This window comes from Sarcophilus harrisii, chromosome 1, assembly GCF_902635505.1.
Source record: "Sarcophilus harrisii chromosome 1, mSarHar1.11, whole genome shotgun sequence".
Lineage (NCBI taxonomy): Eukaryota > Metazoa > Chordata > Mammalia > Dasyuromorphia > Dasyuridae > Sarcophilus > Sarcophilus harrisii.
The window spans coordinates 562,315,128-562,334,543 of NC_045426.1; the positions used below are offsets into that span (position 1 = coordinate 562,315,128).

General features: G+C 32.5%; 1 protein-coding gene across 4 annotated transcripts in view; it reads right to left on the reverse strand.

Moving 5' to 3' along the window:
* The window catches only part of EXOC2 (exocyst complex component 2), a 200,436-nt gene that overhangs the window by 157,845 nt on the left and 23,175 nt on the right, over positions 1-19,416 (reverse strand). For all 4 annotated transcript variants that reach the window (XM_012541697.3, XM_023496373.2, XM_031946943.1 and 1 more), the window contains 3 exons: positions 12,515-12,691; positions 10,126-10,252; positions 630-743 (listed from right to left, as the gene is read on the reverse strand). In XM_012541697.3, coding sequence (XP_012397151.1) covers positions 630-743; positions 10,126-10,252; positions 12,515-12,691 — 418 coding nt within the window. The remainder of the gene's footprint in view (positions 1-629; positions 744-10,125; positions 10,253-12,514; positions 12,692-19,416) is intronic.

Consider the following 19,416-nt stretch of genomic DNA (forward strand, 5'->3'; position numbering starts at 1 on the left):
ACTAGCTTTCTTTTTCTTCTCTGGTCAGAAAAAAAATGTGAATTCAAATCACTCTTGTGACTGGATCATGCTAAGCTAAATTATTTTCAGAGAAGGGTTGAAAAGTAAACTGAATTTTATTGGTTTGCAATATTTTAGGCATTTAGTTACTAGGCTGTCATATGAGGATATGATGTCTATGGCCCACAGAAATCATTTCCATGTGATATACTGGTGTGGCTACAGTCTTGAGTTTTCAAAGGATATGTTTTTCAAATTGAAAGTTTTTGAAAATCTAGAAAAGTATCACATCAGGACAAATGATAAATGTTAAACAGTATGTCTGTTGTCAAATGACTAATTAAGGCTCATTATTAGGTGCTAATATTTTTAGCCAAAGAACAACATAAAAACTATCTATTATGATATAAAGGGGTCAACATCTGGATAGGTAGGATATAGTACTCAGGACAATGAAATCAGAGATCCCTGAAGTATGACATTATCACCCCATTTCATATTATCTTATACATGAAGAAACAAAAGAAATGCAGATTTTTGAAAATCTTAATGGATTGTTATCAATTTTGATGTAAATCCTAGCAGCCACATGACACAAATTAACAGTTATAATTTGAATACCTACAAACCTGGTAGATGAATGGTTCTCTATCAGATACCAGGCAGCTGAGAAGTTTTCACTAGTAAAATCAGCACTCATTCCATGGAAGAGTGTTTCCAAGTCTTTTGGGGGAAATTTGCCTCTAAAAGAGAAATGTTAAGAATGTTATATTTATATAACAATGAATGTTAAAATACATACTTCATATAGTATGCTCTGGTATGTATAATATGATAGTATACAGTAATTGCATATAGTAATACTATATATGTAAAAATGCACATGTAAACACTACATTATATATATAGTTTCATTTTTTGCACATATATGTTACTTGAATATGTCTAGAATTTAGAGTTTCATCAATAAGTACTCCTCCATCCTCTGACAGAGAGTGGAATATACAATGAATTTAGTGGATGGTCTTCAAGAATTATGTAATATAATGTATTTAAACCAGCCTGAGCTTTTCCAAGTATAGACCAGTTAATTCTGCCATTAGACTCATAGTTGATCAACAGCCTCTCCAGCTTGGTAGAAGCTGTCACAGCTTGTGCTAAAAGAGCCTTGAAGAGTCCACCAAATTTGCCAAACTACAATCAAGGACGAGAATGCAATTTTAGAACAATGTATTAAATGAAAATACTCAAGAGGCTATGAAATGTTCAATCTCTGCTTCTCAAAACTAGAACAAATTTAACAGGAGAAACAAGTCTTGAGGCACAAAAATCATTAATTCAAACAGATTTTGACAAGTATGAAAAGCAGCAACGCATAGTGGATAGAAAGCTAATTCAGTGTGAGGAAGATATGAGCCATCCTGGCTGTATGACCGTGGGTTACAAGCTTAATTTCTCAGTGCTCTAGATAACAAGACTTTAAGTAACAAAGATGATGCCAACATATACTGATTGAAAGAGTTTCCTGACCTGGAAACTCAATAGGCTGATAAAATAACAGAGTCAAGTCTGTGATAACTATATAACAGAAATCATGAGAATGATATGTATACTAAAGAGTCCTGATGAGATTTGAAAGATAGTAGGGGAGAGAAATAAATTCACAGTTCAGATCTACCTCTTACTCATATGCTTTTAGAATAAAGAAAGTAAAAAAATTCATTCTGATTGAATTTAGCTTTGATTTTTAACTATCAAAATCTGAAAAAACTTTCCATTAGTATAAATAACAACCATAATGTGAAAACCTCAAATTTTTATTAAAAATTTTTGTAAAAAACAAAGCTTATTTTAAAATTATTTTAAGGAAAGGAATGGACCTGTCTTTCACAGATGAATGGAAATCTCATATGAAGAAAATTTCCCACTAACAATGCAGGTTAGCATCTTCTCTGAAAGTTATCATCTCATAAAGCTTGTTGGATTCATGAGTTTTCCCAATATCACAGAGTATCATCAAAGGTAGAGCTTCAATACAGGCTTTCTCAGCTGCAAGGCCAGCTCTAATCACTCTGCCTGCCACTCTGTCTCAGGAAATAAGAGAGAATTATATGGATCTCTATTTAAAATATCTAATTATAGAATAATTAATAGAATACCTATTTATGTAAAATAACAATTTAAAGAAATTTATCTGTTATAACAGGCTATGAATACATCATCTCTTACCAATATTCTTAATATTGAGTAATATGATCAATTAAGTGTTAAAAGTGGAAAAGCATGCTGTATATCAGGCACTGCAATCCAAGATAATTCCAAAAAGTTCATGATGGAAAAAGCTATCCACATGCAGAGAAAAACTATTGAGTCTGAATGCAGATACATGCTATTTTTACCTTTTTAAAAATTACTTTTTGTTTTTTCCCTTTCTCTCTCTTTTTTTTTTTTTTTTTTGTACTTATTCTTCTTTCACACCATGACTAATAGGACTGTAACCTATATCAGATTATTTGTTGTCTTGGGGAGTGGGCAGGGAAGGACAAGAGGAAGATACAATATTCACTTTTGTAAAGTTTTGAGTACTAAATTTTTCTTCCTTAGATGAATTTATTCCTTTCCCCTTTCTCTAAAGCTTGAATACCTTTTTTCTTCAAGGCTTTCTTCTTCTGTCTCCTACCCTAGGTAGAAACTCATCTGTATTTGACTTTCCTAACTAGTCTCCATTTTTCTGGAATAGATAACTCCAATCCATAAACTTTGTTCCAGAAAACCAAGTCACATCTGATTTTCTACCCAACCAGCAATAGGTATGAGCTGAATCTTATTAGTAAATCCTTCAAAACATTTTTGGTGGTTATTTACTCTTCTTTCATTTTGTTATACCATTATCAAAGCACTGATCCCTAGATTTTCTTAAACAAGGTTTCATGACTTAGAAATATATTCTCTTCACAAACTTGTTGGCTTATCAACAAAATATTTGGGAGAAGGAGTTTTCCCTTTCAAAAATTATTTTCCCTCTAGTTCTTTCAGGTGGTTCTAATACTTTATTTTTGTTTTTCCTTTCATTTATTTGTATGCCACTTCTATAGGTTTGAACAGGGAAGTAATAGGATAGAAAAGCTAGGATTAAAACAAGATTAGATTTGACCTATGTCAAACTTAGTCAATCCCTATTTCTTGTGATGAGACAAATTGCATCAATTTTGATCTTTTGAATATTTGAAACATAACTGATGCTAGAAAATATTATATAATTTTTAAATTAACAGAGAATAGATCAGAAAGCATCTTAGACTTGTATGAGATGGGGTGCTAGTTCCCCCACCCCTTACCCAAATTGACTACTTGAAGGCATCTTCAGATACAAACAGAGAATTTATTCGGTCTTTGCATAGAGAGGTTCAAGCACACCAACTGAGCAGCCCAGCATGTATGTGGCCCAGGCTGAAAACAGAGAATGTCTTAAGTAGCAAAAAGAATGAGGTCACAACCCCTCTTCCTGTTGACTTTTTAAATTTATTGGATGACTGAAAAGGAAGTAACCATTGACCAATGGTTAGCTACACTGTCTACTTCCTGTGGGTCACTTGACTTTCTGAAGCTTAGACCTTTTTTGTCTTACACACCTCTGAGAATAGGGATGACTGACTTCCTGACATTTAGGCCAAAGGTCTGACCCCACTACATCTTATAAACTTTTTAAGAAATCTTTACCTAGTTCCATTCAGACCTAACTCCTTTATAACTGTCATCAGATGTTACCAATCCACCTGTTATCACAATACCTCATTAAAACAGAATTTTGTTATCCAACAATCTCACTTAAATGGATATCTAAAAGCCATGAAAGCCATGAAGGAAATGGAGATCTAAAGCCATGAAGGAAATAAATAAACAAAAAAGGACTCTGAGCAGCCCAAATTGAATTTTTTTTTTAAGTCCATGCTAATTTCACTGATAAGGAGAAAACCCATGTACCTACTGAGAACCTAATTTTTCTTTCTTTCATCACAAAGCTGTCTGGTTCTCAAAGTCACAACAGATTAGAAATAGCAAATGAAAGAAGTGGGCTACTATAAGTAGGCTAACTGCTAGCACTGAGAAGTGACAACTAGCAAAAGAGAGGACACATCTCCCTTCCTTCCCTCCATAACAAAGCAGAGGGTTCAGAAAGCTTTGAAATAGAAAACAATTTAGTATAAAGAAGACAGAACTATTATATTTTTCTATCTAAAATTCTAAGTTTTTCTTCTATAAATGTTGCCTTCACTTCACAATGTTCTTTTTAGGCAGGAAAAAGCAGATGTTATCAACATTATTTTAAAAGATGGTGAAATAAAAATATCATTAAATGAGTTACCTATAATCACACAATAAATCAGAAGGCAACCTTAAATAGAAATCCAATATTTTTCCAGTCTAAAGAAATATAACAACATGTAAATAGTAGTAAAGTTATTAGGTCTGTCCCCTTCCTTTCTATTTCCATTGTCCTATTAGTTCAAGTTTACATAACTTGTTGCCTGGTATTGGTTTTTAGTCTTTCCCTTCACCAATTCGTTCCTTGGCAGATGATTTAATCAACCTAATATACAATTCTATTGCACTTCTCAGCTTAACATTCATTGGCTGCCACTTAAATAATAAAATGCATATTGTTTTCTTTAACATTCACCAGAGAAAACCATATTACTCTTCTTCATATGATATACATTTTAGCTAAACTAGACCACTAATTTTTGCCTGCCTTTTTCCCTTTCCCTGTGATCTAGAGGACAGGAAAGAACTAAGATGTTAGTTTGATAAAGTATTAAAAACAAGGAAGTTGGATGAGCCTGGTTGAAGTCTGTTAGTCCATCTGAATGTTCCCTCAATCTCTGGCCTCCCCCTCACCCCCTTCCTTTTTTTTTTCTTGCCTTACTGATAAGAAAGACCGGAAAATAATCTTTGGGCAAAGGGGAAGGAACAAATAGAAATGGATAAAAGGAATGGGATGATTGATAAAATAATGAATTTGAGGGAACAGTATCAAGAAAGAAAAGGGATTATTAACATTGATAATAGGAACTATCTGATTTTTAAAAAAGAAAGAAAAGAATAAGTGAAGGCCTAGAAAGAATATAGAATTGAATGAATGAATTAAAAGTGACTTAATAATGCCAAATACTGTGCTAATGATATGTATGAAAATCAAAGATAGTCTCTGCCCTCAAGAAATTTACATCCCAACAGAAGAGACAACTGGCATAAGGGGAGTGGTAGCTAGGGAGACCTTTTCTGGTTCAGGATTAACCTTCAGGGATTGATAAATATGGTGACAGGAAAGTACTTGTAGTGAGTTTAGGGGAAATAAGTTTTTTAGTTGGATGATATGCAAGATAATAAAATAGAATGACTACAAGATGTTTTCACTAGAGGGCAGAAAAAAATGTACTTGGACAATGTTCCTAATTTGACATGATAATATGATAAATTAATGAATCATCAACTGAAGACTGTAACACTAGAGAGCTATGGAGTTACTGTAAAGAATCTGCTAAGCATTGTCATTATATATTTCTTAACCAACTGCTCCTTAGAGTACAATTGCTCTTTTGTGGGATCCATGAAACTTCCTAATATTAATAAAGAGACCTCATATGTAAAAATAATGGAAACCATGGGGACAGATATTAAAAAAGTATGAATGATAATATCTAGATTTCTGAATCTGAACCTTCTGAATAAGGGTTTAAAAGTTTGGTAAAAATAGATGTTACAGTATTTGATAATTTTTGATTTAGCTTCTCTACTTTTTCTAGAACTGCTCCTATAATTTTGAATTAATTGGTCAAACAGACCAATACATTCATTAAATTTTTGCAAAAAAATCTTTATGAAATAATCCAAGAAACTAATTTTTCAACTCCAACGTATTCCTCCTTCCTTTCCTTTCTGTCAACTTCATACCTTTCTATTTGCTCTCCCCGCAATATAATATTTATTCCATTAGGTGGCAGTATAACCTCAGACTTCAATTTTTTAAATACTTTTAGAATTTGCTCATGATAAGATCCAAGCATCTGTGCTGAGAAGAGGAATGCACCTAACATGGCAGCATTTACTGCCCCATTAGAGACTGATATATGGTGATTGCCTTAGCACCACACAAAACGGCAAAACACTGTGAACACAATTCTAATCACAAAGCATTAAGATGAGGCCATATTGTGGACAACACATATTCATAATTTGGCAGATGTTAAAATAAAATGCACAGTAAACACTTATTTGTGTAGACTGTTTTGCATGTGTGGATGTACATATGGATGTGTGTATATTCTAAAATGTTAAATCATTCTCAAGCTTTGACAAAATTTTTTTTCACTTTTGTGAATTCAAATTTTTTAATTTCATTCCTTACCCAGACTGTTTTAAAGATCTAGGAATTACAGTACAACCAATCCTATAAATCACAATTCTGTAAAATTTCTCAAAATTGTTTTTAGTCTGGGCATTTAAATTCTCCACATCATATTAATAATGTTTATGTGGTTGCTTTTCCTTCACCAAATGCTTGTTTACCCTCTGTTTTTAAACAGGAAGCCTGACTGAATTTCTACAAAACAACAAATGTACCATTTTTAAGGGGAAAAAAACAAAACCAGTTCTGGTTCAGAAACACTTGAAAAAGTGTAATAGTGGAGATTAACACTCCCAGATGATAAAGTCACAAAATTTAAATGATAAATTTTTTATATAATATTTATATTATACAATATCTTCAAAGATTCTGAAGGCAATTATAAATTTAACTTAATTTGAATCTTTTTTTGTCTTCTTCAGATTAAGACATTTGTCACCATCACAATATAAGCAACACACACGCAGATATATTTTTTGTGACAATCAGCATAATAAATCAGAAATAGACTTTTTACAAGCAAATTGTAGTCTCTGTTCAAAGTTAAGTTATTTTTTCTGAACAATTAGTAACATTTTTATAAGTATCAAGGCACCATGTGTGCAAAAACAGCAGTTAAAGTTTTAGGAATATGAAGGACTTAACAGTGAAAGAAGGCGAATAAATACCAGTTGTTAAACTTGTGGGTTGAAAGACGACAGTATGCATGCTGGGTACACCAATAAAATATTTATTAAACTCTGACTCATACTAAAAGGCAACAAGAAAACTGTAGTCTGCAACTCTCACTTTCTTTTTCATTTTCAGGTAGACTGGCCACAAAATTGTGTGACACTTCATTGTTCCACATTGTACTTTTGACTGTTATCTGTAGAACATTTCCATAAATATTAACATTGCAATTATTGGGGACTGATTCATCTGCTTTCCAGAGTTGGTCCCACCACTTTAATCTGGCAATTTATCCTAAGCCTATTAAGCACTTTATTACAAATACTCACTTTGCTTAAACTATAATTCTCCAAACTGATAGGTTTTTCCAAGCAAATATGATTAAAACTCAGCTATTCTTCAAATGATGATGTATGGGAAAATAAAAATAAATTATCCTATTCTTTCAACTTAAAAGCAATTACAAGTAAGATTTTACTAAGAAAACTTCAAGGTCTTTGAAAGAATAAAATGAAGGTCTCTGGAAATCAAATCTGAATATATCCATCAATTATCCAATAAGATTAAAACTTTTCATTTTATTAAGTGAACTCAGTGAAATAAAACCATAGGTCATTATTTTAACATTGCCTCAATCATTTTTTATTTCTTTAAAATAAAATTCTCCTATTTTAGACAAGTTAGACAATCAAAATCTAGAGATTTCTTAGATGTACTTTCCTACTTTTAAAAGTAGGAAATTGAAAAGAAATTGCTTTTGGCAAGAAGACATTAAACTTCTTCAGCTTCTGTATACTCACTCCCTCTCCTCATTTTTATTTTTGATCTCTTTTTCTTCATTCTCTCACCCAGTTTTCTCCCTTAAATGGTTCCAAGAAGACATCTTTGGCCTTTTACTGATATTACCCTATTACCCACATTTGTGACAACTTTAAAGCTAAGAGATAGCATTTGTTAATTCTCTCCCCATTAAGTTTCCTTTTCAATAAATATATAATTCCTTAGATTTTAATATGTGATTTTAATTAATAAATTTTTCCTAGACAGCAGAGCAAGAATAGTGCATACATAAGAATGACAAAAAAAGGAGAGCAAGAGGATAAAGAAAAAAGAAGTAGAGACCTTTATTTGCCACCAATCATTGGTTGTCCCTAATCGAGAGGTTCTTTATCCATCAATGATTCTTACTAGGACTCACTGCAAGGAACTACTGATGGGGATAGGCCAAAGAAATATCCCAGTATGACACTAGAAATAAATGGGATTCCCTGGAAATAACAAGAACAATAAAAAGGGTAAGAAGCTGAAGTGAAGTTGGGAGTCTAGTAAGATGTAAGAAAGAAAGAAAATCACCAAGCTAAAGAGAACTGTATTCCACATTTATGAAGACTGCCAAACCAAATTCCAAAGATTGAAAAATTAATTCAATGTGCCTAAAAAAGTCAATGTTCTTTAACTTAAACTTACTCCTTTATTACAAAAATTCCCATCAAAAGATATCTATGGAGCTTTGTTGGTTGGTAAGCTGCACTCCCTAGGAAAACTTTGAAAAGAATGATGCCATTTTGCAAAGCAGTATTTTCTATAGTTAACTAACTGATGCAGGATGAATAATCCAAGTCACTATCAAGTAACATTTGCTGGATATCTACATAGTATGGGCCACTATGGTTAATTTTTTACATGGGGCCTCATTTTTCTGAATTTGTAATTGTAAAAATAATAATTTATAATAATAAATTGTATACTTATAATTGTAATAATATAATATAAATATAATTTTATAATTATAATTGCTTTCTTCAAGACTCTTTCTAGCTTTAAGTTCTCAAAATCACTCCTAAAAGGATATTCTTCAAAGAGATTACTCAATATCACAGTGGCAGAAAGGGCAAAATAGTGAGTTAGAGGTAGGAGACCTGAGTTCTGGCCATAGTTCCACCACTTATTGTAACCTTAGGGAAATTTGCTTTTGGAATAATAGAGTTAGATTAGAGGAACTGAAATTCCTTCCAGCTCTAAGATTCAATTCATACATCTGTAAATAAAATAACTTTTTTAAGGCTTCTTTAAACCACAGTGAAACCCAGGTTAATCCATGATGAAATAGATGAAATAAAATTGAAATATTTAAATTATTAATTATAATTATTAAAGCAAATAAAATTAAAATAAGGATCAATATAATGAAGTACAGAACACCTATGTAGGATTTACAGAATAATAAAGACAAGTAGGTATGACTAAGCAATAATATGTATACTGGAGGTGGTACCCCACATTGAAGAGTACATAGATTACCAAAAAACTGATGGTCACGTATATGTTAAGCATTCACCTAGTATAAACACTATATTAGAATGGGGAAAGGAAGTTGGGTGTTTAACAGTAAAAAATAGATGCTGTTCCTACATTGGAGGAATTGGTTTTAAATTTAAAAGATGATTATAGTGACAATATAAGCTGCTAAATTGTGAAATGGAAAATAAAAGGTAGGTGAAATGGCCTTCCAAAAATGGAATAGTTTAAGACATTAAAAATTAGGAGGGGTAGTTAGAGTATGTCTTTGCTTAGAGGCAGAACAGTGGATAAGATGACCTTTAAAGACTCATTCTGACCATATGGTTTTATAATGTTTCTGTTAGAAAATCAAATAAGCAAAAAGCACTGAATGTGTATTATAAATCTTTCATTAAATATTTAAGTTTAACTTTAGCAGTGAATAAAATTAAAGCATTTTTACATCTAAAATGGTAGGTATTAAACTTTCAGGTCACTTAGTTTTCAAAACATAAACTTTAAAAAGCTAATAAGAAGGCAGTTTGTCTTTGCCTGAAATTTTAATTCATCAGGATGTTTATAAGGAAAAAAAATCATTAGGTTTAATGAATAGTATTTAGCTTTTACTAGAAAGAAACACAATTTAACAAACTGTATTTTGGGATTTTTTGGTGTTTGTTTCTCTTTCCTTACATTAAGTATAATTCATTTTAAAAGAAACAAATGAGTGAATGTGAGAAATGTAAGTGAGTGAATGAACTCACTTTTCAATCTCAATGCCAAGAGGATTAGCAGGACGTAAGGACAATGGAGGAATTCCTTTATTTCTGTCAGTGCGCATATCATAATAATTCATTTCATCAACCCAGACAGCTGACTGATCCAAGATACCTAGAGAAAACAAAGTACATGTCCTTAAAAAAGGCTATCAAAAGACTTTCTAGCTTTTGCTATTCTAATTTTTTAAAAGCTCACATGTAAGATGTATAACCGAAATCATATCAAGGAAGTTTAAGAAAATACAATTAGGACTAATAATCTAATTAAGTCAGCCTAAAAGCTATCAATAGCAAAGTTAACACCTTAAAATTCATTTCTTCTCTGAACACTTTTTAGACAAGACAAATTAAAGTTATCTTAAAAGCAATATACTTTACAAAAAGAAAGACTTTTATTCACTAGACTTCACACAAAATATAAATAGTTCTGCAGAATCAAATATAATAGAACAGATAGAAGAGTTTAGAAGGTCAATAGGTAAAATGAAACATGGTGACATGAGACAATCTTATTGTGCTAACTGAATATTATGGATTTTTTCTACCTTGGGAAAAATTTGCTGAGAAAGATTCAAGGACATTAATTTAACTTAATATCTAAGAAAGCTTAATCCAATACGTTTTGACTTTATGGTGCTAGTTAGTGATCCATAATATACAAAGTTTATAAGCTTTCATTTTTCTGAATTTCTAAACCATGTTACAAGCAAACAAGTACATTTTTTTCAAAGAATAAAAAATAAAGATGCATATATCTTTTGATAAAGTGAACTACATTTCTTCTACTCTTGTTTCATACAAACTTATTTCCCCCCATAAATTATGTAGCAAATTAACAAGCAAATGATAATACATTTAGAACTAAGAGTGAGCCAAGTTCTTTATCTATAATTTATAGACCTGGAAACTAAAATCCATAGACATTAAGTGACTTGCCAAATATCACACAAAAAGAAATAGTCACACTTTATAACTTATTGTAAAGCCACTAAGCTACAATTACTAAGAGCTTACAAAACAACATGACTCTGCTATTCTTCATCTGTACATTACTATCATCAGTGCTGCCAACATAGCTGTAATACTCAAGTATTCTACTTTTTTAAAGGACAGGTGTAGATGACACCAGAAACATCTTTCTCTTCTTTGAGGAGATGCAATGTTTCTCTGGATCACATGAAAGAAGTAAAGGGCCACAAAGTTTAGTTTATTACCAAAGTCAGTTTTGAGACTCCCCTGGAACTGAATGAAGTAAAGGTGAAAGTAACATTCATTAAATTGAATTCAATTAAAAAAAAGAAATTAATTTCAAAGTTTTTAAAATAAGTGAGCCACTTTGAACGAACTGAGTTATTCCTTTAAAAAAAGTCAAAAGTAAAACCTCCTTAAAAAAAAAAACTTTAAAATAACTTTTGTTATCTTAAATGAGTTTAAATTTTGATCCAATAAAACCTCTTTGATTGAGTCATATTTCACTGTAAAATAATGTCCTTCCCTGTATATTTGGGTTACTTGTTGAGTTATTCAGTGTTTTGAAATAAAAGATGATAAGGTTACAAATAGATGATGACAAAATAAGAAATCTCTGGATTATGTCATATTTAAGTACTTTATGCATCACTAAACCTATCTCTAAGTATGAAGAAAATTAATTTAGGGTCTGTAACAATGTCTCCAGAGTTACCACAAGACGTTTCTGCTTTTGTAATTTTTTTAGTTAAAAAAGAAACAAAAAAGAAAAGGAGGAATGGAAGGAAGTAGGAAAGGAAAACGGAGAGCCAGATAATTTGCATATTTTTGAATTTTATATGAAATTTCCTTTATATTTTTTGGAAAAAGGAATAAAAACAAACATACAATTCATTTTACCAAATTGGCACCTAGAAGTGTTGAACAAAAAGTCTAAATGAACCATTTTGTCAAAAGATTTTGGTTCTAAAAAAACAAAAACAAAAACACAAGTATAAAACTAACTCAAACTGCCTATAACTGTCAAGCTTCAAAATCTTGGTCCTGCCATCTGTCCAACTATGGGTTAATCACTTTACACCACTGAACCTTAATTTCTTCATCTTTTATTAAAAGAGAAGTTTAGCTAGAGGAGCTAAGTCCATCATCCTACAATCCTTTTCTAGAGAGAGGAACAAAGAATTGATACCCAGTTTAATTAGTAATATTTGTGTGACTTTTTCATACTATCTTATTTGGTTCAAACTCTTTTCTTACAAAAAATGCAGATTAGCATAACATAAAATATTAATTACTGGAATCTGAATTAAATTTGAGAGAAAATATAATCGAAACTAATAAATATTTCCTAAAACTTTTTTAAAAATTTTGTTTCCCCTATTAGATAGAAGGATAAAAATCATACCAATCTTTTCTGGCTTGAGAAGCTTGAAAGATACTGTAGAGGTTCCTTTACCTCCCGATTTTGTAGTGACAATGATGTCACCCTTGTCATTTTTGGCCTGTCCCACTCGACATACTATTTTACTGGCAGACATCCATTCTGCAGTAAGGAGGCAATTGTGTCCACAAATTGTCAAACCTGAAAGATCAAAGGAATCAGTGAAGTAAAAACAAATAACAAGTCCTTCATTATTCAGCTGTGTTTTCTGCTGGCACTACCCATCCATCAATTAATCAATCAAAAAGAGATTTCTAAGTGTCAAGTACTATGAATGTAAAGACAGAAGTGAAACATTGTTGCTTATGTGAGCACAATGAGAAGACAATAAGCATATAATGGGAGACCCAAGCATTGGGTGATAAAAAATCTTCAGGTAGTATCTGAGCTGAACTTTGAAAGAAACTAAGGAATCTAAAAAGTAGAGGTGAGGAAAGAGTGCATTCCAAGCAAAGGACATGGCCAATAAAAAGGCCCAGAAATGAGTTTGGAGAATCCTGTATGAGTTTCTATAGAAAGGACCGCTTGCCTGATTGTAAATGTACATGAAAGAGAATAATCATTAACCACAATTGCAAAAAAACATACATTCTCACACTCTCTTGAAATACATATATATACCCACAGGTATGAACACACACACGTTTCACTATGTACTCCTGAGCATTGTATCATTCTATCAGGAAATAACTAATGTTTTTACCAATCAGTCTTCTGAAACTGGTTGGTCAGTAAGCTGCTCAGGGTTTCTAATTCATTCAAATTGTTTGTCTTTATAATATTGTTGTCATATAAATTGTTCTCCTGAATTGTTCGTTCACTTCATACAGGTACTTCATTCTGTATCAATTCATATAAGTCTTACCAGGTCTCTGAAATCAAATCCTCCATCACTTCTTATAACACAGGTATCACATTGTTATACCATAATTGGCCAGTCATTCCTCAATCAATGATCACTTTCTCAGATTACTCTTCTTTGTTATCTCAAAAAAAGCTAGAAATTTTTTTTTGTATATTCTTAATTTGTTTTATGTGAGATAAGCTTTCTCCTAAGTGGATGCCCATCAGTTGGAGAATGGCTAAATAAGTTATGGGACATGAATGTTATGGAATATTATTGTTCTATAAGAAATGATCAGGAGGATGATTTTAGAGAGGACTGGAGAGACTTACGTGAGCTAATGCTAAATGAAATGAGCAGAATCAGAGGAGATCATTATATTCAGCAACAGCAATATTATATGATGATCTTTGGTATTGGCTAAGAAATAGACTAGTTGATCAGTGGAATAGGTTAGGTTCAAAGGACAAAATAGCCAATAACTTTAATAATCTAGTATTTGACAAATCCAAAGACCCCAGTTTTTGGAATAAGAACTCACTATCTGACAAAAATTGCTGGGAAAATTGTAAATTAATGTGGCACAAACTAAGCATTGACCCGCACTTAACACCGTACACCAAGAGAAGGTCAAAATGGGTTCATGACCTAGGCATAAAGAATGAGATTATAAATAAATTGGAATAGCATAGGATAGTTTATCTCTCAGACCTGTGGAAGAGGAAGGAATTTATGACCAAAGAAGAACTAGAGATCATTATTGATCACAAAATAGAAAAATTTGATTATATCAAATTGAAAAGTTTTTGTTCAAACAAAACTAATACAGACAAGATTAGGAGGGAAGCAATAAACTGGGAAAACATTTTTACAGTCAAAGGTTCTGATAAAGGCCTCATTTCCAAAATATATAGAGAATTGACTCTAATTTATAAGAAATCAAGCTATTCTCCAATTGATAAATGGTCAAAGGATATTGTGATGTTCTTTTTCTTTAAAATAAAATATAATCGTTCTCTCTGGGAGAGAGGTTTCTTGGGGAGGTTTTCTGGAGGCAGCCTTCATTTAAGTTAAAATCAATAATTACTCCAAATGCAGCCAGGGGATGAAAGTTCAGATCTTTTATTGCTTCCTCCAAAATAGCCTGGTTAGTTTTTCTTAGAGGCCTAGCTTTCTGCTTGGTTCTAAGAGCTCTTGCAGCTTTGTCCTTTGCCTCTGCTTTCTTCAGCCTCCAGCCAGCACCAAGGTAAAAGTTGTAATGATCTCTCTTGCCTCGGAGAGATGGCTTGTGGGCTTCCTCCCAGAGTGCTCCTCTCCGATCGCAGTCAATGTTCCAAAGTAAAAGCTAAGAGCCTCTCTATATATATGATCTCCCAAAGGTTGACTCCGCCCCTCCAAGGGAGGGATTAAGGGAGGTATTAATTCAGATATCTCATACTAAACCCTGAAATCTCCCAAATGTGTGAACTCCAATGAGTACTTAAATACTTCTTGCTTATATGAGATCTCTAAAGGTGTGAACACAAGCATTATTGTCTATCAGTATTAGCAACTTATCACCTTGTAAGGATTCACTCTAAGGTGAGAACCAATAAGCACTATATCAATTCCACTGAGTTAACACCAGGATTCTGACATCTCCCTTCAGTTTTCACCTTGTTTCAACTTGAGTTGACACTAGGATTCCAACAGGATATGAACAGACAATTCTCAGATGAAGAAATTGAAACTATTTCTAGCCATATGAAAAGATTTTCCAAGTCATTATTAATCAGAGAAATGCAAATTAAGACAACTCTAAGATACTACACACCTGTCAGATTGGCTAGAATGACAGGAAAAGGTAATGCGGAATGTTGGAGGGGATGTGGAAAATTGGGACATTGATACATTGTTGGTGGAATTGTGAATACATCCAACCATTCTGGAGAGTAATTTGGAACTATGCTCAAAAAGTTATCAAACTGTGCATACCCTTTGATCCAGCAGTGTTACTACTGGGCTTATATCCCAAAGAGATCATAAAGAAGGGAAAGGGACCTGTATGTGCACGAATATTTGTGGCAGCCCTCTTTGTAGTGGCCAGAAACTGGAAACTGAGTGGATGCCCATCAATTGGAGAATAACTGAATAAATTGTGGTATTTGAATATTATGGAATGTTATTGTTCTGTAAGAAATGACCAGCAGGATGATTTCAGAAAGGCCTGGAGAGACTTACATGAACTGATGCTGAGTGAAATGAGTAGGACCAGGAGATCATTATATACTTCAACAACAATACTATATGATGATCAATTCTGATGGACGTGGCTATCTCCCACAAAGAGATGAAACAAATCAGCTCCAATAGAGCACTAATGAACTGAACCAGGTACACCCAGCAAAAGAATTCTGGGAGATGACTATGAACCATTACATAGAATTCCTAATCCCTATATTTTTGTCCACCTGCATTTTTGATTTCCTTCACAGGCTAATTGTACACTATTTTCAAAGTCCTATTCTTTTTGTACAGCAAAATAACTGTTTGGACATGTATACTTATATTGTATTTAATTTATACTTTAATATATTTAACATGTATTGATCTACCTGCCATCTGGGGGAGGGGTTGGGGGGAAGAAGGGGAAAAATTGGAACAAAAGGTTTGGCAATTGTCAGGGCCGTAAAATTACCCATGCATATAACTTGTAAATAAAAAGGTGTAATTAAAAAATTTTTTAAAATATGTTATATGATGATCAATTCTGATGAATGTGATTCTTTCCAACAATGAGATGATCAATGCCAGTTCCAATGATCTTGTGACAAAGAGAGACATCTCCACCCAGAGAGAAGACTGTAGGAACTGAACGTGGATCAAAATATAACATTCTCACTCTTTTTATTGTTGTTCGCCTGCATTTTGTTTTCTTATTTCCTTTCTTTTTTTGATCTGATTTCTCTTGTTCAGCAAGAGAATCGTATAAATGTGTTTATGCATATTGGATTTAACATATATTTTAGCATGTTTAACATATATTGAATTGCTTGCCATGTAGGGGAGGGGGTGAGTGGAAGGGGAAAATCTGAAACACAAGGCTATATATACAAGGGTCAATGTTATCAAATTATTTATGCATGTTTTGAAAACAAAGTGCTTTATTTAAAAAGAGAAAGAAAGATTAAGCTTTCCCTTAACCTAACCTCCCTAATTCTTGCTTCTATTTTCTCTCCTTTCCTACCTATTTCCTTTTTGAGTGAAATGTATTTTTCTACTCAATGTCAGAGAATAAGATTCAAGTGTCAGTCATACTTAACCACTTCTTCTAGTTTACACTGACTTCTCCTTGTACACTCTATGTAAGACAATTTCCCCTAATATTTCTTTCTTCCCTCCCATCCCCCAGTATGTTTGTCTTCTCTCTTTGTATTGTTACTTTAAAGTCATCAAGTCACAGCAATAAATGCCAAGCCATCTCTCAAAAAAGATTCTCTCTCTGACTTCTGATGTCCTGATAGAAAATAGAGGGGATGCATGCATCATATTCCCATATTAGAAGATAAGCTGTTTATCCTTGTTTAGACTTTTAAGTTTGCTCATTCATGTTTAGCTTGTGGTTTATCTTAACTCCTATGTCTGAACTTCAAAAATTCTATAGTTCTGGACTTTTTTTTTTTTTTTTTTTTGCTGCGACAATTGGGGTTAAGTGGCTTGCCCAGGGTCATACAGCTAGGAAGTGTTAAGTGTCTAAGATCAGATTTGAATTCGGGTCCTCCTGACTTCAGGGCTGGTTCTCTATCCATTGCATCACCTAGCTGCCCCTAGTTCTGACTTTTTTTTTTTTAAATCAGGAATGCTTGGAAGTCTTCTTTTTCATTAAAGATCCATTTTTTCCTGTATAGCATTATACTTTGTTTTGCAAGTTACTCTTGGCCCTAAGGCTATATATTCTTTTTCTCCTGGAATACCATATTCCAAAGTTCTTTACTCCTTTACAATGGTGGCTACTAAATTATATGTGATGCTGACTGTGGTTACATAGTATATCAATTCTTTCTTTGTGTCTGAAGTATTTTTTCTTTGACCTGGAGGCTCATTTTGATGTTATGTTCCTGGAAGTTTTAATTAGGAGGTTTCTTAGGATCAGTAGATCCTTTCTATTTTCACTTTGCCTTTTAGTTCTAAGGAATTGGTGCAGTTTTTGTTAATATCCTCTTGAAATATAATGTCTATGAGATAGGTGTTTTATTCATAACATTCAGGTAGTATAATGATTCTTAATTTTTTTCTCCTAGATCTTTTTTCCAAACCAGTTCTTTCTGTTATGAGATATCCTAAACTTCCTTTTTTTTTTCCTTCAGTCTTTTGACTTTAATTTATTATTATTATTATTTATCATAGAGTTACTGGATTCTATTTGCTTTTAAATTTTCAAAGTTTCTTCCTTGAGGAAAATTTCGTATCATGTGTGCTAAGCTGTTAATTCTCTTTCCTGTTCTTTCTGCCATAGCTTTCATTTCTTTCCACTTTTTTTTTTTTTTTGCTTTTATTTCATTGATAGAAAATATTTTTTAACTTTTTTAATTCTTGCTTCATCTCTTCCAGAAATTCTAACTGAATTTGTACTAAACTATGTTTTACTTTGAGGTTATATTGTAGATGTTTAAGTGTCATTCTTTTTTATGTCAAAGCCTGTCTTTTTTTTATAGCTTTTATAGTACAATACTTTTATTTTGTTTACTCATTCTTCCAGCCTAATTGTTGACTGAAGGAAAATTAAGAAAGATGTAAAAAGAAAAATAAGGCCTTTTGACTTCACAATTAATAGAAAGTTTCTATTTAAGTGACAGGATAAGAAACCAGATTACAACAGATTGAAAAGTGAATAGGAAGATAAATTAAAGCAAGTAGTATAGACAGTGTTTTCTAAGAATTTAGCTCTTAAATGGGTGGACGATAAAGTACAGTAGTTTAAAGCAGGTATTCTTAGCCTTTTTTGTATCATGGTCCCCTCTAGTAATATGAAACTTGCGGACTTTTTATCAGATTATTTTTAAAGGATTTAAGAAAAAGAGGTTAAATTTTAGTTTAAAATTAATGAAAATAAGCATGTGATTTTTTTCCCACTCAAGTTTCCATACTCCCCGAAACAAAGATTGTAAAACTCTTGTTAAGAGCCCCTGGCTTAAAGGGATAACAGGGTGAAGTAAAGACTTTTTAAGACATAAGAAAATCTGAACATGTTTCTAAGTAGTAGAGAAGAAGTCAATACAAACATACTGATGATCAGATAAAGAGGGACCTGAAACCAAAGGCACAGGTAGAAGAGGACTTGGCAAGAACTATCAGGTTTTCCATGGCTAAAATAAAAGAGGATAGAATTACAAATTATTTGAAGATATCTTTTTCTGAGGTATAGAATTGGAAAGAAGAATATAATCACAAGAGAACCTGAATTTTCTCACAAAATATGAGTTACGGTCCTTTGGTAAGAAGAGGGAAAGGTCAATGGCAACATAATCAAACACAGAGTTGGTAGTTTTTACAATAAGTGTTCTTTCATGCTTATAATATATTATGAAAATCAAAGAATCTAAAAGTTGGAAGGGCCTTCAGAGGTCATATAGTACCACTTCAACCTGAATAAAAATCTTTTAAGCTACAACATATCTGACAAGTGATTGTGTAACATCTGCCTAAAATGTTCCAGTGTGGGGAAAACCACTGCCTCCGAAGGCACCCCTCTTTATTCACTTTTGGATATATCTGTTTGAAAAATTTTCCTTACATCAAATAGAAATTAGGCTCTCAGCAATTCTATTTATTGCTGTAAGTGTTAGACTCCATAGCCCAAGCAAAATACATCCAATCCTTCTTTCACATGACATCAAAGTAAACACTTAAAGAGAGCTAGCATGCTCCTCACTTCCCTGAAAAGGCTTCTCTTCTTTAGGCTGTAGCATTATCTCTAAGCCCATTACCACTTTGTATTCCAACTTATAAATATCCACACTTATCATAACACCTAGAATAGTAT